Source organism: Cucurbita maxima, unplaced genomic scaffold (genome assembly GCF_002738345.1).
Source record: "Cucurbita maxima cultivar Rimu unplaced genomic scaffold, Cmax_1.0 Cma_Scf00004, whole genome shotgun sequence".
Classification (NCBI taxonomy): domain Eukaryota; kingdom Viridiplantae; phylum Streptophyta; class Magnoliopsida; order Cucurbitales; family Cucurbitaceae; genus Cucurbita; species Cucurbita maxima.
The window spans coordinates 632996-654541 of NW_019272020.1; the positions used below are offsets into that span (position 1 = coordinate 632996).

General features: G+C 37.0%; 5 protein-coding genes across 6 annotated transcripts; 3 read left to right on the plus strand and 2 right to left on the minus strand.

Moving 5' to 3' along the window:
- The first annotated feature begins 963 nt into the window (after nucleotides 1–963).
- On the plus strand, nucleotides 964–2800 carry LOC111478686 (60S ribosomal protein L18a-like). Its single transcript, XM_023123089.1, has 4 exons — nucleotides 964–1106; nucleotides 1317–1432; nucleotides 1584–1647; nucleotides 2296–2800. The coding sequence occupies exons 1-4, from the start codon at nucleotides 1092–1094 to the stop codon at nucleotides 2635–2637; spliced, it is 537 nt and encodes a 178-aa protein (XP_022978857.1). The 5' UTR covers nucleotides 964–1091; the 3' UTR covers nucleotides 2638–2800.
- Nucleotides 2801–3366: 566 nt separating this feature from the next.
- Nucleotides 3367–8362, plus strand: LOC111478025 (uncharacterized protein At4g18257-like). The gene is made up of 3 exons (XM_023122083.1): nucleotides 3367–3788; nucleotides 7515–7835; nucleotides 7964–8362. The coding sequence occupies exons 1-3, from the start codon at nucleotides 3514–3516 to the stop codon at nucleotides 8121–8123; spliced, it is 756 nt and encodes a 251-aa protein (XP_022977851.1). The 5' UTR covers nucleotides 3367–3513; the 3' UTR covers nucleotides 8124–8362.
- Nucleotides 8327–13098, minus strand: LOC111478024 (uncharacterized protein At2g34460, chloroplastic-like). The gene is made up of 10 exons (XM_023122082.1): nucleotides 12914–13098; nucleotides 12597–12835; nucleotides 12247–12361; nucleotides 12005–12140; nucleotides 11771–11866; nucleotides 10755–10971; nucleotides 10321–10536; nucleotides 10110–10229; nucleotides 8868–9140; nucleotides 8327–8780 (listed from the first exon to the last, which is right to left on the minus strand). The coding sequence occupies exons 6-10, from the start codon at nucleotides 10902–10904 to the stop codon at nucleotides 8616–8618; spliced, it is 924 nt and encodes a 307-aa protein (XP_022977850.1). The 5' UTR covers nucleotides 10905–10971; nucleotides 11771–11866; nucleotides 12005–12140; nucleotides 12247–12361; nucleotides 12597–12835; nucleotides 12914–13098; the 3' UTR covers nucleotides 8327–8615.
- A 997-nt stretch (nucleotides 13099–14095) lies between these two features.
- Nucleotides 14096–17357, plus strand: LOC111478363 (high mobility group B protein 14). The gene is made up of 6 exons (XM_023122569.1): nucleotides 14096–14332; nucleotides 14748–14930; nucleotides 15858–15915; nucleotides 16032–16076; nucleotides 16813–16893; nucleotides 16996–17357. Exons 1-6 carry the CDS (start codon nucleotides 14250–14252, stop codon nucleotides 17044–17046), a joined length of 501 nt encoding a protein of 166 aa, XP_022978337.1. The 5' UTR covers nucleotides 14096–14249; the 3' UTR covers nucleotides 17047–17357.
- LOC111478362 (uncharacterized protein ycf23-like) lies at nucleotides 17354–19978 on the minus strand. Of its 2 annotated transcripts, XR_002717459.1 has the most exons (10): nucleotides 19646–19978; nucleotides 19402–19467; nucleotides 18854–18928; nucleotides 18709–18771; nucleotides 18571–18630; nucleotides 18303–18392; nucleotides 18108–18215; nucleotides 17843–17965; nucleotides 17475–17716; nucleotides 17354–17432 (listed from the first exon to the last, which is right to left on the minus strand). XR_002717459.1 is itself a non-coding variant. In XM_023122568.1 (9 exons), the coding sequence occupies exons 1-9, from the start codon at nucleotides 19841–19843 to the stop codon at nucleotides 17585–17587; spliced, it is 915 nt and encodes a 304-aa protein (XP_022978336.1). In that variant the 5' UTR covers nucleotides 19844–19978; the 3' UTR covers nucleotides 17399–17584. The 2 variants fall into 2 exon arrangements, 1 of the variants encoding a protein (XP_022978336.1); XM_023122568.1 differs by having other exon boundaries at nucleotides 17399–17716.
- Nucleotides 19979–21546: the final 1568 nt, after the last annotated feature.

Consider the following 21546-nt stretch of genomic DNA (forward strand, 5'->3'; position numbering starts at 1 on the left):
TTTTTTTTTTTTTTTTTTTTTTTTTTTTTTTTTTTTTTTTTTTTTTTTTTTGTAGTTTGTCAGTTAGTAAGTAAACAACTAATTCAATCAAGATTCAAATCTTTCTTTTCTTTTTATTTATTAAAAAGATGTCTTCAGTTTAACTAAAAGTTGGCAATTAGTATCCATTGCACATGCCAACAGTAAATATCTTTTTCTTTTAATAATATTTTTATATATTAAACATATATTTATAGTTTCCTTTTAATATATATATTTTTTAAACAAATATACTAATAATCTCCCTCCGTACATCCCGTTGGGTGACAGGTGATCATTATTCCCAATAGCTATAAAAATTACATATTTTTGCATACTACGTTTTAATTTTAATTTTCTGTGATTTTACAACTTTTAAAAAATTCATTCATATTTTTAAACTTAAAATATATATAAATATATATATATTTTTCTCTCTAATATGCTTCATTTTATGAATTCAACTCTTTCCTATTTTCCTATTTTTTCTCCATATATCCTTCAACCAATGGGCCTCATCCAAGAGGTAATGTTGGGCTTCCTGAATTGGGTGATTTGGGCCGCAGGGCTTGACCCATTAACTAGACTTGCAGAAAAAAACGGCGGTATTCATTTGAATTATAAATAATTTATAAAAAAAATAGTTTAATTTTATACAATTTTAAACATTTGTTAATCAATTACATTTTTTGAATTTTATTTTATATATTGAATACCACAAATATCAGTGCTACTTAAAGATTTTTTTTTAATATAATTTTCGAGATACAAATTTTTTAAGATTTTAAATGAAAACAATCGCATAACCAAGTTTGGTCCAAATTTGTGATGTTGTCAAAGTTATTTATGATTAATTTATGCATGAAAGAAACTCAATTAAAAAAAAGAAAAAAGAAAAAAGAAAATACAATTAAAAAAGAAACTCCATTAGGGTTTTGGGCAAATTGCACAAAAAATTACGATGTATATAAAGACGACGGGAACTAGGGTTTTCGTTCCTGTCTTAGCCGCAGAAATCCTCCTCCTCAGAGAAAGCACCAGGCGGAGCGTCCAGAGCTCTACAATCGTCGCAAATGGTTACTTTCAGGGTAAGCTTCCCTGTCTGAAATCTAATGCTTTCTTTTATCTTTCTTTTATCTTTCTTTAGTTATAAGGTTCGCAGAATAAGTGGATGGAGGTGAGTTAAATTCATCTATCCTTCTTGCTCTCTTTGTGTCTGTTATTTATGGAGCCATTTGGAGGCAACGTAAGGAAATGGCTTGTTGATGCGGTTCAATTTGGGGTGATTTTTGTTGCAGTTCCACCAATATCAGGTTGTGGGGAGGGCTCTCCCATCCGAAGCAGATGAGCATCCCAAGATTTACCGAATGAAGCTGTGGGCGACTAATGAAGTTCGCGCCAAATCCAAATTCTGGTGAGTTTTCTCGTGTTCTTTGATGGCCCTGTTTGAAGAAGTGTTATTTAAGTTCTTTTGGATTTATAACATCCAATTTTTCTGCCTGATTTTGAAGTGTTAGCTAAACCCTATTTCTCTCTTTGTTTTTATTTTTCTTGCTTTTTCATAGGTATTTTCTGCGGAAGCTGAAGAAAGTCAAGAAGAGCAACGGCCAGGTGCTCGCCATCAATGAGGTAACGTGTTTTTTTCCCTCACGCACTTCTTCCAGTTAGAAGGGTTTAAAATTGTTATGCCGAGGATGTTTATCAGTTCACAGTGTAAATGAATGATCGCTCTGCTTTCATCATGCATCGATCTGAACTATTGCTCTTTTGCTTCTTTGTAAACTGTTGCCATGATTAACTTGGTGTTCAGTGCTTTATCCCTTTTTGATGCGGTAGTGAAACTCGGAGGGGATTTTTATCCTTTGGATTGTTTTGATGTATTGTCATTGTGAGCTTAAATGTGAAGAACTTATTGTGGGATGAGTAATTGGGTGTATTTTCTCGTGTTTTGTTTTGTTGTAAGATTGATTCAATATACAATCTTCCTACTATGAATTTGTGATGCTTTTTGAATCGTGAATGTTGTAATATAAGAGAAAAAATTATCAGCCGTGTTGATGAATGATTTTGATGTGTCCGTATGGGGGAAGTTTCCTCTGTGATTGCAATGGATATCTTGGTGTAACGAAGTTTGGCATTAATGGTGATTTTTTCCTCCAAGTTGTGTTCCATAGCTATTTTCTGGAGTTGGGTTGCTGAGTTCTAACATGTATATCACTGAATCACTAGCTATATTATTCAGTTAGGTTTTTCTAATGGAATCGTCATTGTCTTCAGATCTTTGAGAAGAATCCAACGAAGATCAAGAACTATGGTATTTGGTTGCGTTACCAAAGTCGCACGGGTTATCACAACATGTACAAGGAGTACCGTGATACCACCTTGAATGGAGCTGTGGAAGCAATGTACACCGAAATGGCTTCTCGCCACAGGGTCAGGTCTCCTTGCATCCAAATCATCAAGACAGCAACCGTCCCTGCTAAGCTTTGCAAGAGGGAAAGCACCAAGCAATTCCACGACTCCAAGATCAAGTTCCCCTTGGTGTTCAGGACTGTTAGGCCACCCACCAGAAAGCTGAAGACCACTTACAAGGCATCAAGGCCCAATTTATTCATGTAATTTGCTTGTTTAAGGAATGAGAGAAAGCTACCAGAGTTGTCTTATTTTGAAATCTTCGTTAGAGACCTTATCAGCTGTTCTTCAACGTTTCTCTTCATTTTATATATTATGGGATCAGACATTAATTTTTTGGGTTTATGTCATTTGGTTTCTTATGGAAGTGTATGATCAGCGCCTTATTTAGTCTATGAATGTCATATTGCCCTCCATACTTGTGTTGCCTACTGTTGGCTATCAGGTAATCGATGCATGACAAGTAATGGAATCCTGTGGTTTTATGTGCGACTCCCATAGCCCAAGATCAACTTGTGGGATCTTGAAATATTCATTAAAATGTTGTCTCTTGTAATAGGAAATATGGTCTCTTCTAATGGATACCATTTGTAATAGGAAATATTGTTTTCTTGTAATAGTTAAGTTTATCGCTGACAGATAGTATATTTTGAAGGTTGTATCTGTTTTCTAGACTTTGGATTAAAAATATCTCATTAACAATTTTAAAATTAGAATTATTTTTATATATTTTTATTAATTTTATTAATTCAACAATTTCAATTTAATCTTCTAACTATTATAAATCATATTTTTCTAAAATTGAGGCGTGTTATAATTTGAAAATAATAATAATAATAATAATAATAATAATAATATCACTATGGGCTGAATTGAACCAGGTTAGGTTTAATTTGAGTTCCACATCCGGCCCGAATCATCGGCAACCAATAAACCGTATTGAGTCACACCAGAAGGTACGGATTGAAAGGGCGAGCACGATCGGTTTCATCTCCGACTTCGCAGAGAAGAAGAATCTAAACAATAGGGCATCTGAATTCCTCATATTTTCTTTCTTCGATTGCTCTTTCATTACTGAAGAAGATGGGAGAGGAGGGAAAGAAGAAGAGGGTGGTTGTAGAATCGCTGGGATGGCTGACGGAGTCTTCGATCATGCCGAAAAAGCACAAGGCCATAGCTGGTGTCGGCGCATCTTCAATCATGGAGCTCAAGGCTCACCTCTACAAGTCTCAAGAAGAGTCCAAAAAGTCCAAGGAATTGGCTGGCCCCGACGTCGAGTTCCACCGTGCAAAGAAGAAGATTACTACCAAAGACCTTCTCTCCTCCCACAATTCCGGCGTCGAGGCCCGCGCTCTCAAGTATGCTTTTGATTTCTTCTTTTATGATTTCCTATTTTAATTGTTGTGGTTGAATTTGTGAGTGTCTGTTAGGATTTGGTCATTGGAGTTTGGGGTCTACGAGCATCGAAGATTGCGTTGGATTTGTTTTTCTAATAGCTTTTCACTTTAGATACAAAGCGAGAATGGAATTGATTCATGTGAGGCTGAAAGAACATACCTGAATCAAATGAATGGTTTCCTCTGTATAAAGAGAGATGCAGTAATTCATATGCGCCTACAAGCTCAACTAATTTATAACAAGAGCCTTAGTCTTGTGTATCAAGTGAAAATTTAGAACTTCGAAGCTTGTCCCTCTGCTATGAGTGCTTTAAACATTTGTCCGAATTCCGCTGCTAATGGAAAAGTTCATGAAAGTATTACCAAGTTACTCTACCTCCCCAACTAAAAATGGACCTGATCCTGCCTGTTTGCAGAATGAAGAGCTAAAAGTATCCTAATTTCATCTGTCAAGGGAAAGTGTCTGAACATTTCATCGATGCATGGCATTAATAACTTGTCATTTTAGAGCCAAATATTTAGAGGATGTGAGGCAAGTCCTTTTTCTATACAGCAACATGGATGATGGACTGATGTACTCATCTTGCCACATTCCGTAATAGGTAACCCCATTTGATGTTTTTTGATCTGATTTTGCCACTGTATTTACTCTGATCATCATTGAGGAAATATGGTTTAGTTTAGGAAAATCACCTCTCATAGTTGGAATTACATCTTCAGAAGATCCTTAATTGAGGAAGATATCTCCGAATGGCCCTTTAAGCCTCCCAGCTCGTTTTAAGCTTGCTCCCTTTTCAATTCTGATACAAAATTAGAGCCTTTTCCATTCTCTAGTGGACTTTGCATTGGATGGTAAATTTCCCAAAAATTTTAAAAAATTTCTTTAGGAGTTCAACCTTGAAAGTATCACCACACGTATAATCCAGAGAGACATCCAACGCAACCTCACTCCAGGTTGGTGTCTTTTGAATGATACCGAGACACAAGGTCACTTATTTTGCACTGTTCTTTTGTTAACAAATTGGCATGTGGCACTCTTCCTAACAAATTAAATGGTATCCTGGCTACCATCTTGACTTGACATCATCATCCTTTTATGAAGAAAATGGGGATTCTTTGGCTAAAAATTTGCCTACTCACCCATGCTGAATTTGAAGGGCAAATGAAGGACTTTCAGTTTGGTAATGAAGGCTTAAGCATCAACCACCTTCAATTTGCGAACGATATAATCCTCTTCTCTAATTTACCACATGTCTCCTCCATAAAAAACATGATCAAGATCGTAAAAACCTTTGAAATCTTCTCTGGACAAAATTTCAATCTCCTGAAAATAGAGATTGTGGGCATCAATGTTAGCATAAAATTATCGAAGACATTGCCAACGGAATATGGTTGTAAAAAGGATGAATGGCCAAATATGTACCTAGGTTTACCTTTAAAGGGAATCCACATATCCTTCTCCTTCTGGAAGACCATTGTTAAAAAATAGAAAGAAGGCTATCAACATGACCATCAGGTTATACTTCCACTCGAAATGCCACAAAAAGCTGTTAAAGATATAGAAAAATTATTTAGAAACCATACGTGGAAAGATGGCTCACACCCATCCGATGGAATGTCATGAATCTCCCAATAGACAAGGGAGGATTTGGTCTATTTTCAATGAAGGAGAAGAACAAAGCTCTCTTTGCCAAATGGATATGGAGATAACATCACGAAGGAAATGTCGTGTGAGAAAACTTATACAAGCTAAATATACTCCATAAATCAACTCTCTCCAACTTCCTCAAAGGGGCCATGGAAGTACATAAAAAAATATCAAAACCTCATCACTACCAAATTTGCCATAGGGTAGGGTGGGTGACAGAGGAAGCACATTTTTTTGGGCTGATCCATGGATTGAAAACACCACGCTAGCCTTGTAGTATCCATTTTTGTATGGGTTGTCTCATAACAAAACAACCACAATCAAAGAAACATGGAATGATGTCTAACAATTTCTGGGAGCTGAAGCTCAGTAGGAACCTAAAGGATAATGAAGCTATGGAATGAGCCAAATTAATTCTCGATCTTGCCTCAGTTGTATTGTCTAAAGAAGCAAACTCATTGACATGGCTTCCTGGTGTTGATGAGGTCTTCTCTACAATGTCCGTGATGATGGATATAAGGAAAAAAGTAGAAGCAATAAACTCCACGCTAGCAAAGACAATATGGAAAGGAAATCACCCAAAAAGGTGAAGTTTTTCTCCTAGGAAATAGTACATAAAGCCATTAGCATAAGTGAAAATCTACAAAAAAGAATGCCCTATATGACTCTATTTCCAAGTTGGTACGAATTATGCAAGAAAGACAACAAATCACGAAGCCACCTATTTATGCAATACACATACGCGCAAAACTTTTGGACAAGGATTCTCAATATTTTCGGATGCCGTCACTTTTTCTAGGTTGGCAAAGGATTTATTGGACACGGTTTTAACGTACCACTCCTTCAAGAATGCAAAAGCCTATAGAAAAACCTCATCATAGCTTTCTTCAACAATGCGGTTTACCACGCTATTTCTTGGTGTAAATTGTCCTCTCTCATTGTAAATTGGGAAGGTCTTTTGTAAACATCATGGAACAACCTAACTTTCAAACATAAAATTAACTTCCAACAGTACAATAGAACTTCTTGATATTTTTCTAGAAACTGTTTTTGGTATTGCTCTATCTGTAAACGTTACTGTATAGTCTAAATGTTTTTTTTTTTTTTTTTTTGTCAATTGGAAGACCTTTTGTCTCCGTTGTAATCTTCCTTGGATTAGGGGTTTGGCTCTTCTTTCTTTTTTGCAACATTTCATATCATCAATGTAATGCCTTTTTCCTATTTCCCCAAAAAAGAAAATTTTACGACAGGCAGGTTGGGTATCCTTGCTCCCAGTCCAAGTTACAGTCTTAGGAAGAGCTCGTACCCAAACTGATTATTTGGAAGTGGGACATTTGGCTTCTACGCGTCCACTATATTTGTAATTCTAAGTTCAAATTTCAAATTCTAGTCCAAGATGGGGGTGGGGAAGATAGAATTCAAGAGTTTGTCAAAGAATATAATCTGAAGGGATGAAATCCAGAAAAAAAAAAAAAAAAAAAAATTGCCTTCACTCGAAATAGCCATACTACACTGCGGGATAAATGACCTCTTTTGCTAAGAAAACGAAGAGTTCACCTCTCTTCCTTTTTCCTAGGCCAAAAAACCTATGGAGGGTACCTTACAAACTCGGTGTTTTAAACGTATCCTGCTTCCTGTCCTTTTTGTTATTTCCTTAGAAATAGGCAATTGGTGCTCAATGGAAGAATGAAAGCGACAACAGTTGTATGTGCAGGGGTAATAATGCTGACAGACTCAATTACTTCCTGTCCTTTTTATTATTTGACAGACTCAAGTAATAATGCTGAGATTACCTAGATGTGTGTATGCGTTTTTTTTAGTACAAGAAATATGTGCAGGGGTATATGCGTATTGAGATTTGAACATCCAACCTCAAGGGAAGGAGTGTATGCCAACCGATGCTAAATTATGCTCGTGCGAGATGACTTTGTTTTTTCCACAGCAATTATTTGGTGTATTATTCGTTTTTTTTAATGTCCTTGTTTAGATCAAAACAATTGTGCTAACAAGTTGTCTAATATATTTCTGTTAAAATCCAGGGATAAACTTGAGCTGAAAGCTATTAAGGATGGATCGGTAAGCTATGCTGCACTAGAGAAGAAGGCTGCGATATATGACAAGCTAGTGAAAGGGGAACTCTCAGATGAGGAAGATCAGGAGAAATATTGTGTGGATTTTTTCCGCAAGAATCTTGAGCAGGACGAATCACAGCTACCACAACACCATGATGCTTCTGCACCCCGAGAAACGGACACTCCAGAAGACGAGACCGAGCCATCATTCTTGTTTAACTCAAAGACAACAGGACTTGGGAGGACGTCTGGAATAGTGGACAACAACGAGCATAAGCGCTTTGTGAGGTAAAACTCCTCTTTCCCCTGTTTTGGAATTATCAATTACCAAACAAGCCCTTGGCGACAGCTTCCATTATAACATTGTTCTGAAATGAAGCTCACTCATTGATTATTTTGATTTTGGTTTTCTTCAGGGAGGTTCATGAAGAAGTAAATCAAGCAAGAGAGAAGGCGTCCGAGCTGAAATTTCGTAGACAAGAGCAGGCCGCAGCACGTCGTGAGAAATTGAAACAGGCTTATCTCCGTAAACAAATAGAGAAGTTGAAGGCTTCATCAAATTCAGGACAAACGTAACAGAGGAAGAGAAGTATAGAGTGCTTTAGTACCAATTTACCTCTGAAGCAGCGAGACGTTGCTTCCATTGACAGCAAATAGACATACCTTCGTCTCCATAAAGCCTTCCTATTCCCAAACCTTCTTAATTTTCACCTTGTATTTTAAATTGGACATGTCATGGAACTAGATAACTTTGTGCTCCACTGTATATAAAATCAATGTCAGGAAACAAAAAGATTGTGGCTACTGCTGAAAAATCAGAATTTTGTAATCTGGAGGGCGTTTCTTCTTCCTTTGTCTGTTCTTAAATTTTTTTCTTTATGTTCTCATTCAAAGCAAGTAAGCTACACATCAACGTTAGCAAATGAATGTATTAACAGACACAATATATTATAATGCAGTGAAATATAGCATGAATATTCCAAGGGGGCTTGGAAAATGAGGCACTGCCACCGGGAAGCAAGATATCAAGCGCTTCAATTCCGAGGATAAGATGGCATCTGAAGACGACTACCTCTGCTTTATGGAGCCAAAGAGATCCTCATACGAACGCTTTGGCGCATCGGCTCGAGAGACTATTTCAACAACCTTGTAAGAGGCTTGGGAATGAACCAATGCCTCAACAGCTACTTCTGCAACTAAATCTCTTGATATGCTTCCTTCATAAAGAGTATCCTAAAAACAACCAAGATTCAGTCATGCGCCTAAATGTCATAGAGAAGTAATGGTCGATTAAGGTAAACAAGAGAAAACTGTGATTACTTCTGCTGCCATGACTAAATTTCCGGTAGGAGGCTCATTTTTCAAACCTCCAGGCCTTATTATTGTGTAGTTAATACCCGATTTCCTGATGTGCTGCTCCGCCTGAAGCTTTGCAATCAAGGTGAGTCCCAAAACATTTAAAAAGATATAAGCTGGGTTGAGAATCTGTCCCATTGCAGCTCCATTGACTAAAATGGAACTGATCAGAATAAACCTGTTTATGCCCAACTCACGGCATGCTTGAACAAGGTTTACAGTGCCAAAATTGTCAACCTGCCAGTAGCACAAACATTTTGAGAGTATTTTCCTTTATTAATACAACAAATAGAGATACGGAGATTTACATAACAATAGCACCACATTGAATGTTCACGATGTTACAAAGTTACTAATAACTGCACATTTGTTCACTTTCTTCTTTTTCCATATATATATGCATATGCATGTATGTGTATATGCATGAATATGTATTTATATGTAGATCTCTAATAATCGAGGGCGCTCAAGCATTAACTTACACACCTCAACTAATTTACAGGACTAACCACCATATGTTGACTTTGAAAATCTCGTTGGATCTTCAATATTTAGTTGGTTGCATACTCCACTTATGAATTCAAAAACACCATGAGATCTCATCGGTTATTAGACCAATTCCATGGTGGTTTAAAAATTGTCAACCTTAATGAGTGATAGTAACACACATTCTGATCTTCATTTTTAGTCCTTGGCATTAGTATGCTGATTTGAAATATCAGAAAAATGGACAAAATTTCTAACCTAGAATTGTGTAAGGGAGACATGAAAAAAATTTGAGGCCCGAACACCATCACAATATTTCATATCGTTGCCCCACCTTTCCAAGTCTCAATTTCCATAAAAATTTCTAATGTATTTCAATTTGAAAGGGTAACTTTTGAATCAGGAGTATTTTTTTTATGAAAGAAAAATGCAAAACTGTTTTTTTGTTTTTTTGTTTTGTTTTGTTTTTTTTTTTTTTGAATTTAGCTTCAATTTTCGGACGAGAGACGGTTTATTTTGAACTCGTGGGAAGGAGGAGTGATATTTGACCAGTTTGTCGTGCCTTTAAGAAAATTAAAAAGAAAGTAAAAACAGATAATTTAAAATACACCTATTTTCTACGCAACTTTCGTGGCAGTTAAGGAGGAAAAATACCGAAGCAATAAGAGTTGAGATTTGAATTAAAATATTCGAGAAATTTGAATGGCATTGTAAGCAAACCTTCCATGGCGCAAATAAGTCCCATCCTCGGCGAAACCCCGTAGCACAAATTACAGCTTCAGAATCGGAACCTATGGCTTCTGCCAACTTTGCAGAGCCTTCAGTCACATCCGCTTTTACCTGTTACAAGATTAACAAAATTAAATTGCAACTGAAAGAATTCAAAAAAATTCCCAATAAAATTCCGAAAAAATTTAATGGACAAACTTACAATTTGAAGATCTGGATTGCCTGGGGAAAGAGTAGTTTTAGCCTTACTTACGTCTCGAACCCCGGCCTTGACTGCAAAGCCCCTTGCCAGCAACTGCTCCACAATCCTTTTTCCAGTACTACCGGATGCACCAGCCACAAAAATCTTTTTCTTCACATTTAAATTGTCCTCGCTTTGTTTCTCTGCAACTTCTTCCGTAATTTCATTTCCTTCCATCTGCCGATAGGCAATAGAACTTAGAATAATTCACTAGAATTCATAAAAACCTAAAAATAAAAAAGCCTGGTGACTTCATATCCTTTCCGCAACATCATGTACGCGAGCAGTGAAAAGGAAACTCATGTCTAGTAGTCCTAATAGTATGCTAGTGACATTTTACTCCCTAAACAAGTCGAAGTAATTGAAATCCAGCATAGAATAGGGACAAGAATTACCTTGTAGGAGTTGAGAATGGAGATGGAGGCGAATTTCTTGGAGGAGGAAACGGCGAGAAAGGATTTGCAGAGAGGACAAAAATGGAGACGTTGAGAATTCGATTGGAAGAAGGAAGAAGTGATGGCGTTGGGAAGGGAAAGAAAGGCCATTGCCGAGGCACGGATCTCCTTCCCGCGGCTCTACAAGCGCCATGTAATCCCATTTTTCATTCGAGTCCTTAAAAATAATAGCATTTTAGTCTCACATTTTAGATTTCTTTCGTCTATTTATTTTTCATAAATTTTAAAATTAATTCCGACAGTAGTTTATTGTCAATTTTTCCCAACAAAAATGGTCTTTATTAAAATTTACATTACAGAGTATTCACAACAATATATTTTACTATATAGATATTATTATTATTATTATTGTTTAACTAATTTCCACAACAATTTAAAATTTGAAATTTATTGAAAATAGATTGAACAAATGAAATTATATAATAAAATCTAATTTACCGGGAGGGACAAAGTAGTATTTTCATCTCTAATTTCCCTACTTTCCACTCCCTTAATTTTTCTTTCTTTTGATTTTGTCCAAACAAAAACAACAAAAAAAAAAAAAAAGCTACTTTAGGCCCTCTTGCACGAGGACAACGAAAATAATTTGATTGCAACTACATCAAAGATCGGGATTCTAAGACATGAACACATGCTTTCTCATATTAGTGTGAAAACTTAAAAGAAATTCATGACGAAACTTTTTTATGTGAGTTTCTTAAAAAATCTCAAGATCAAGCTTTTTTACTTTATTTACTCAACTTGTACCAGGCCTCATAAAAGTAGAGTACTACTGATCGAGGACTGGAGTAGGTCAAACTCTAGGCGTGCTTACAGAAATCATGAAACAAATATTTAATAATTAATTTTAAAATTTGCATTCCTCTTCTCGGTGGTTGGTTTATGTTCTACCAAATTTTAAAGGCTGCACTCATGGTGGGAGGGGAAAAATCAAACTAAAGTAACGACGGCTTTACCTATGTTAAGTTCCTGCTTAAAATAGTCCTCATGAATTAAGATGTCATATGCACCACGCCATCAGCTATCATTGCCCTGTTATCATCTTGCAGTCTCTGCAAATTTTCAAACTGTAAGAATTAGTCCCTCAAACAATATAATTTAAGATTAAGAAAGCTTAGTAACAGATGCTGGCCTAGATCAAATTACTTCAAAGCAAAGTATCTTCGTTATTTAAAATTGTTCCTATTTACCTGCAAGAGCAACATTATTTCAGCTGTAGCGAGTATCTGCTGCAGCATTAACGATATTCTCAATGTCTGCAAAAGATTAACATCCAAGTGGTTTGCACGCATGTGCTGACCAAATAAAGAATTGAATGCTTCTATTCTGCAAGATCATGGTCAAAGAATTTGAATGAAAATGGAGATAATTCTTTAAAAAAGTGAGAATAAGATGTGGTGAAGGCTGCGTGATTGCTAGCAGTATAAAACACCTTTGTGCAGACAGATCAAGTACAGGTTCAGTAGGAGGATCGTCGATTTCCATGGTAGAGAAACAGTTGAGACTTGGCAACAGAAGGATCACCAACCATCATCATGTTGATATCACTAGAAGAATAAAATAATACTGTGTTTAGTAGAGAAACATTGTTAGCTACAAGAACAGTCCTAGAAAAAAAGATTGCATACTTTAGTTCCCTACCAGAAGTCATAAAAGGGTTAAACATGTATATAAAAACCTTAATTTTTAATCGGCACCACACTTTCATAGAGAAAATGAAAGGTTGTACAAGAAGTCACAAGATATATAGTAATGTTCTTAGACAACAATCCTGCGAGCTACCTGAACACTCCGTTCAAGCTGCCCTTGGTTTTTCCTGGAAGAGCTTTATACATTCCTACAATAGCAACACGATCACCTGGCTTGCAACAGTCAGCTAAGTCATCTTCAACTATGACATCCACTGTTCGTGGAAGCTGACCAGGCGCTGAATTCTCAGGCATTTCTTGCATTGATAAGGTTTGATGATCTTTATATCCACACAAGCCATACTCGGTAATCAACAAGTTGCCATTTTCATCCTGAGAAAACAATTTATTTCAGCACAATTTCTTGAGTATTGAAGCATAATTACTTGTAAAACAATTAATGTGATTTACCCTTGTGGGATACACAGATCCAGTGGGCAAGCCTATGTTGGATGTAATGTCACGGTATTCACGGCTGGTAAAACTCCTAGTTGTGGGGCAGAAATGAACACTTTTGACAACTTTTGGTCTAACAAGAGAACCTATATCCAGTGATCACCGAATCAAACGAACACAATAATTTAGAAGACAAACATCAAAATTATTGTGAGATACAATCAGAAAGTTCTTTCATTCGATATTTCAAAATTTTAAACCAACCAACACCATGTATATAACCGAAGATAATTCCAAAATTAAAGGACAGTGTGATTGTAGTTTTAAAGCTTAAGACAACTAAACAAAATTTTCATTAAAATAAAACAATTTAATATCTGAGTTAAGATAAATTCTGCAATCACATGAGCACATCATGCATGAAAACTAGACCTTATTAGTTTCAGAATTTTATATAGAATCCATATTACTGTAAATTTCCAATCGAACAAGAATGTAATTGAGAGAAGATCAGAAATGTTGATTATGAGGCGATGTCGCTTATGATTAATCATGGCTTTGATCTCGTCCATGTAAATTCCTTTCCCAACCTGATCCAAATCAGTAAGACAAACAAACATTGTGAGGAGACGTTAAAGCAACAGAAGAAGAAGCTTGTGAGGATTTAGGAAAAGAAAACGCACATCCTGTTCAAGGAATTCCAGAAAGCCTCGCTTGTGAGCTGCCCTAATTTCTTCACCAACGTCCATTCCGCTGGCCCTGATTTTCCTCTCCTGAGCTTCTTCGTCGACGAACCGGCGGAAATAGACGGCGAGTGAGAGAGAACATTGAATAGAGTAACAAAACGCTTTCCATTGGCCGTTGCCAAAGAGGTTAAGATTAGGCGCGAAAATTGTTTACTTAAGGCGGGAATGCTCCTACACGGCCCATACAACCTAGTTCAGTTCAACGGGCCGAAACTTAATGTCGGTCCATAGGCCCAAATGTATGGGCCGAAAAATAATATCGGCCCAGTCCAAAACTCATGGGCCGAAAGTTAATGTTGACCCATAGGCCCAAACTCATAGGCCGCAGATTAATGTTGGCCCTTAGGCCCAATCTCATGGGCTGCCTAAATGTTCAAAATTAAATAAATGAAAAAAAAAATTCTACCAAAATTTTGGGATTAAAGAGGAAGAAATGATTTTCTTTTCATTTATGGTCAACCTTCACACGTGGCCTAGAGCAATCGAACAAGATTCTATTGGCTTTGGAGAACTCCAAACCGGTTCAGAACTTACTCAGGAAAATCGAGTTCGGGCCGAGCCGGAGCTTACCAAAGTGAAGACCGAGCAGAACGGCACGCACATCCATGGCGAAAGCGAAAAAGCCCCAGAAATCACCTTCAACCGCGGCGCATGATTCTTCCGAAGCGTTCGAAGAAGCGTCACAAGAGTAAATACTACGCCCCAAAACCCTGCTCCTTTAAATTCACGGTCATCGTTTTCCGAGCAATCCTTCTGAATTTTCTTTTGGCTTACAAAAACAAGAAAAACCATGAATCAAAGTAATAGTGCGTAATGAGTACACTGAACGTCTTATACTGTTTAGAATACCTGAGAAGAACTGCTTGCTTTAGCTCTTTCAAGTGTTTCCTTTCTCTCTTGATGTTACGATGAATTGAACTCTGAGTTGCTACTTTAATTATGGGAATGAGTTATGTGAATTTCGATTCCGTTGGGGTTTTGAAGTTTATGCAGTTATAAAAAGAACGTTGATTGTTAAAATGATTACCAAAGTCCATAATTTGTTCCCCTTCCCCCCTATTTCTGAGTATGTTGTTCATTACAAATTTTGTGGAAATCTTCAGGGATACGGGATTATGTGTAAAAAGAAGCGAAGAGATGAAAAGGTCAGCAAAAGGTCGCAGATTTAATAACACGGAGAAGAGTACGAAGACAAATAAGAGGCCAAAATCAAATCAGAAGAAGAAAAATGATAAATTTGATGTCAATAAGCCGAAGAAGCCACCTACTGCTTTCTTTTACTTTTTGTACGTTCCCTTCTCTCACTGTCATCTCATTTAAGAAGTTACTTTGTTGAGCACTTGAATTGCGTAAGTCAACCTTAAACATTTTCATGGTTCTAATGCACACATGTTAATGGAGGGGTATCGTAAAATTTCATGACAAACTTGATTTGGTTATGAATGTATGGCTTTTGGCTTTTGGCTTTTTAAGTGGCTGCAATATGAACTGCTTGCAATCTGTAAGAGTAACGCTCATATGCTTATACGCAATGCATTTCGTTCTTCATTTTGTATTTATGAGCATCATGATTATCCTCTTGTAGTTGTCTGCCAAATGCTTCTTTAAGTCTGAACTGAATAGAGTACTTTTCACGCCTCATATGTATATTTTTGGGTGGATATGGTTTGATATTGCAGCTTCAATGTGAGGTTTTGAGCCTGTTGAGGCCGTCCTGCTCATGTATGCTAAGAAACGATACTTACATGCTATTTGTGAACTTGTAATTTTGAAAATCTAATTGAAACATCCATAGTGTCTTGAGTAGATGAGATGGACGTGTAGAACTGCATCAGTAGCTGCTGCTGTAAGTTTCTATGATAGATATTTGAAGTGACTTATTGAGCTAAAGTATTATTTATTTATTTATTATTTTTTATAGTTGAGAACAGTCATCTTGTGCACACTATTGATTTCTGAATTTTTAATTGATTGAATCGTCCTAGTCATACTTCTTGATTCGTGAAATGTAGTTAATTTGTTGGGTGTCGCCGTGCAATGTTGCTTTTCACTTCATCGTTATCATATTCAGCATATGCAGTCCAACAGTTGGGATAGCAAGAAAAGTTTTCCTTTAGTCTTCTTAGCACGCTTATTGTAGTACCATATTTGATGAAACTTGGCACCATTTAGGATTTCAGCTTTCAGAACTTAATTGTATTTTCATTCTCAAGGGATGACTTCCGCAAGGAATTTCAAGAACAGAATCCAGATGTCAAGTCGATGCGCGATGTAAGTTTGGGAAAGTTGAATGCTAGTCCCTCTGGCTTTGTTGGGTTTCCTCCCATCTGTTTATCCTTTCTCACTCAGTCTATTCTTACCTTGATACTTTTGATTCCATACCTCAGGTTGGCAAGGCATGTGGGAAGAAATGGAAAACAATGACATATGAGGTTAATGTTCCGTCGATGCTTAACTTTGTCTAAATTTTGTGATTGATAAGAACTTCTGTGAGTCCACATTGGTTGGAGAAGAGAACGAAACATTCCATATAAGGGTGTGAAAATCTCTCTTTAGCAGACGCGTTTTAAAACCTTGAGGGGAAGCTCATAAGGGAAAGCCCAAAGAGGACAATATTTGCTAGCGGTGGACTTGGGCTGTTACAACTTCAGTTTATTCTCTACGCAAAACTTAGATTGTTATGAATCCTAGCAATTTAGTTTTCATTGATTTACCTTCAAGCTTTCTTCAGATGACAATGACATAGGCACAAATATGGGGTTTTTACTTTGTTGTTACTTTTTTCCTTCTTCCTTTTGGGGGTGGGGGTTATTGAGCGATGGTTTGGGATCAGTGTTAGAAAAGTCACAGAATCATGCAGCTGATTATTGTTTCTCTGTCAAGAGAAAAAAATATATATCATGCAGCTGGTTTACACTTCTAAAATTAGACGTTATGATGTGACTTCTGTTGACATATTCATTACAATACTGAACGGTTATGATCGGTGTATGCTACGTAGCTGCCTGCTAATCTGGGTGTCTTATTATAGGTTATTAGTTCGAATCGAGACTCGGTTTATGAAATATCCATTATGGAAGTTGATGGCATCGTAGAAGATAAATTATTAATTTCTTTTTCCAAACAAGAACAACCTAAAAGTTCCATGTATTTGGTTTCTTATATCAGGAAAAAGTACAATATTATGATATTGCCATGGAGAAACGTGCAGAGTTTGATAAAGCCATGGCAGAATATAAGAAGAGGAAGGTAAGCTCTGCCTTGATTTTGCTGATTTTATATAGAACAGAAAAATCATTCCATGTTTTGGAAGATAAAAACAGAGAATGAGCTTTTAACAACCCATTGCAGGAAAGTGGAGTAGATCGAGAATCTGAGGAAGATTGGGAGATTGATGAATAATAGCTGGTATTCTGTAGGAAGAGCTTGTGTAAGGGCAACAAGTTTTTTGTTTTTCCTTTACCCCGTTCCCTTTTTGTTGTCTTTTTAGACCTGCTAATATTTATTTTCTGTATAAATTTCTGCTGCAAATAGCTTTTTTATTTATAGATAATTGGTTAGATTTAGATCAGGGCCTTACAATATACATCAAAGAGTTCAACGTATATGTATAGCGTTCGAACTCGCTTCTATTGTTAACTGAATGTAATTGCTTGTAGTGCAGATGGATCAAATGTGTTTCTCGACAGGAATCTAGCAATATGATTGATTTTGAAGGTTTGAGTTCTTATCTTGCTCTGATACACGAAAAAACTTCCGGCTTGAAATATTGTCGTCGACTTTAAAACACGTGGAAATAATGGCAGATTTGGTCTATCGTTCTTCCAAAACTAAAACATCGTATGCAACTATCGTATCTAATACCATAGGAGGAAAGCCATATAAAAGGATCTTAATTTGGAAGGCAAACGTTTCCCACATGCACCAGAGAACCATAAATCTACAAATTCAAAAATGCGCCATCGGGTCTGTTTAGCCGGGCAGCTGACGGTGCTAAGGAATCAGCAATGCTCCTGACCTCTGCAATCATCGCTACAACATCATTGAGCTTGTTAACTGCCGATCCTACACCCTGTGTTAGACAAAGATATCAAAATACTTCAGTCCATTACTATACTCTTGACAGAAACATTAACTCAGACCCAGAATTGCAAACTGAGTAGACTATACACGGAGAGGTCAGGAACAAGTGGCATACCACGCCTGCAGCTCCAGCCGTGATAGCCATTGGCGCCGTGACAGCACTTAACCCGGACGAACACATGACAGGAATCTTAACAGCCCTCGAGATCGAATATGCTGCTGCTAGTGTGGGTGCTGCCTGTAATTATCAAAATCAAATAAAGGCAAGTTACAATATTTACATCAATGAGAAATTCGCCACAAATTTGTCTTCAAACAAGGTGAATTTAGGCTCTGTATGATAAATCTCGTATGACTCGACCAATATTTCTACTCCGCACCTTCTCGATCAAGCCAAGCACGCCAGATTTTGAAGGATGAGAGCATTTTCCTCCTTCAGTTTGTATAATATCAGCACCTTCTTGTTCCAGAAACTCTGCCAGCTTGACCTGTTTATATCTCAAAACTTAAGTTAGTACAACTACAACAAGAATGGTGACAAATTTCCCTAACTTGCATTAAGCCCCTGCTCTAACCTGATCAGGAAGTCCAAGTGTGTGGGGCACAGTGACTGATAAGACCACAGACGGCAGTAACCTCCTAGTCTCTTTTGTTAGATTCAATATCTACATCACAGAAACATCATACAAAATTAAGAATGTAGTATTAGCCTCTTAGCCATCAAACGATTGGAGATTTTCATGCTTGGAAATCGTCTCGATTAAACGCAGAATTAGCTTCTTGATGCTTCAATTCAAATATGAACATTGAACATGTTCATAATGCTATCATAAAGACTTGTACCTGATCTGCAGAGAAAACTATTCCTGCCTCATAGAATGAATCATAGTTTCCAATTTCCACCTGCAATTTTCAATCAGATTGGGGAAAATTCTTCTTTAAAATGAAGTATGTATAAAAGCAACTGATTGGCGGTCAAACCATTAATGCTCCAGCTTCAACGGCAGGTAAGAATTCTGCTGGATCCACAGAAGAAACACAAACCTGTAATAACATGCAAACATAGGAATAGGATGAGTAGCTGTTTTCAGAAGAATGAGACAAGTTTTGCAGAATATGAACTTACTGGAAGAGAAGTTAAACTAATGGCAAGCTTCACTAACTCTGCATCACAAGCTATATCGACATGAGTCGCTCCCCCCTAGAAACGAAATTACAGTAACATGGTGAAGAAACACATTGTCATTAGCTTGAAATTGAAGTAATAACTTCCATATCTGATGATAAAATGTATTATAGTTGAATGATGTATTAAATTACCATCAATCCCAGCACTTAAATTGTTACACCTTTAAAGTGGATTTCACTCAATTATTCCTAATGTACCATTTTACATGAGAGTTTGGCTTTGTTGGATAACCATTTAGGCTTCTAGCTTATTATTATTATTATTTTGAAAACCATGCATTTTTTTTTTACCAGATATGGTTCGTTTTTTTACCAGATATTGTTCGCTTTTCCCTATAGTCATTAGCCTCCTAGTTTTAAAATATATCTGTAAGGAGAGGTTTTTATATCCTTATAAAGAAGAATAATTCGTTCCACTCCCAGACAATAAGAGATTTCAGACAAACATAGAAAACAATCAAATGACTATTAGGCCAAATAACGCACCTGGTCTGCTGCAGTGACTACTGAAGCCACATTTTCCCTGTCAAGGTTCTGCAGACCTGAAATAATCTGAAATACATACAGCGCAATGGCATAACAGATTTAGACAGAGAAGGAGGTAATCAAACTCAAAATAGAGCTACATGAATATACCAGAAGCAGCCTTTTCAAGGTCTAGAAATACCCAAATTAAAGTTAATCTTTCTGAAATTCCAATTTCAATTGCAGAATCCTCAAATAGGTTTACCTTCAGAGCTCGTCTCTCCTGAAAATCCTTGAGAACTGATTGTCGGTGGGCTGAGAGAAGTGCGCGAGTGGTCGAAGTGGGCCTTCTTTTAAGGGGCAAACGCGGCGTAGAAACGATATGGCCCAGAAGAGGGTTTTGGTTGAGCTTCAAAATGGCAAGTGAAGAAGATGACGATGGGGAGAAGATTGAGGTCTGCATCTCTTCTCTGTAGAAGGGTTTTTGGAGGCGAGGTTGAAGATGATGAAGAAGAAGAAGCGGGCGGGAAGGGATAAGAAAACGGTGGCTTCGGCAGTTATCTTCTACTTCTCAACCTGCTCCGAAAAAAAGAAGATATTTATGTATCGAAGTTCGAAAAATGCACAGTATTTTATTGTCACGGTTAAATTAGATTTACCCTCAAATTTTTTTTTTTTTTTTTTTTTTTTTTTTGTCATTATTTTTAAGTTCAAACTGTTGGAGTGAAGATTTGAGTGATCTAATTGAGTGTATTTGTGAGATCTCATTTAAAAAAGGTGCATTGTAACATCTCAAATCTATTGTAAATGAGAATTAAATAATCTTTATAAGGGTGTAAAAACTTCTCCTCTAAATATGCATTTTAAAACCGTGAGGCTAAAGTTGATAAATGATGAGTCAAAACAAACAATATCTACTAATCGGGTCTGACTTGAGTTATTACAAAAGTTCAATTTTTTAACTACTTCTAGGATTCTTGTGTCCATTCCCAAGGTATTGGCTTCAAAAAGAGGGTCTAATGAGCCTAGAACTATGACAACAAAAAGAGTCTGCAAGTTGGCAACTCGAACAGCTAGGAGGAACTCCAAACTTGAGGGGAATATGATTTCACTCCAGCAGCCTGTTAAGGATATTTAGTAATAAACTATAGTTTACCATATATATTATATTTGATATTTTATTATAAGACAAATATCTAATATTTGCCTTATTATCATAAATATCTTTCCATTTATTACTATTTCCATATCCTTATAATTTATTTGATTATAAATAAAATAACTTTCACACCATTTAGGTGTGGTGGATTAATCAAACATTCACATGGTATCAGAGTCCTTTCGGTTTAACAACCCTCCTTCTTTCTTTTCAATGGCTTTTGAATCCTCTAATCTTCTTCTCCACCACCTTTGCTAGTTTTGACGCCGCAGGGGCAGTCTTCATGGCTGCCGTAGTCGGAGCCGATTGATTACTCTTCGGCTCCACCCTATTGACCTCCAAATCACCTTTCGTCATACTCTGTACATACAACCTCACCTTTTCCAACCCAATCGATTTTTCCCTTGGCCAATATAGTCTCTCTCATTTTCTTCCCAATCAACCTTCATCCTTCACATAAACCCTAACCTAAACCTATCAACCTTTTGCAGAGATTTACCTTCGGAATCTAGGTGCCGCACTGGCCTATTCGCCAACCAAGTTGTCGCCGCCCTTCCTACCAAAATTGGCTTCTTCGCCCGATGAGGCGACTCTTTCGACTGCCCTTCTCACCAAAATTGGCTCTTTCGCCCAATGTGGCGACTCTTCCGGCTTCAACATTGTCTTTGTCGCTTGCTCTAGGTTTCCCCTTCTACTTCTTGGGATTAGAAATATTCTCACCAGAGCCAAGGCAGCATCGTCGCTAAGCGACAATCCCTCTTCATGGGTTAGACATATTCTCGCCGAAGCCAAGGCAGCATCTCCGCTGAGCGGCGATCCCTCTGCAATTTTTGATGGCCAAGAACCGGGTTGTTAGCATCTTCATGAAAAGTGTTTCTCAACCTCTTTGAATTTTTCAGATTCAAGCTTCACGTTCGTTTAATCTGACGCTTAGCTTGCGGTGGGGTGTTAAGGATATTTAGTAATAAATTATAGTTTACGATATATATTATATTTGATATTTTATT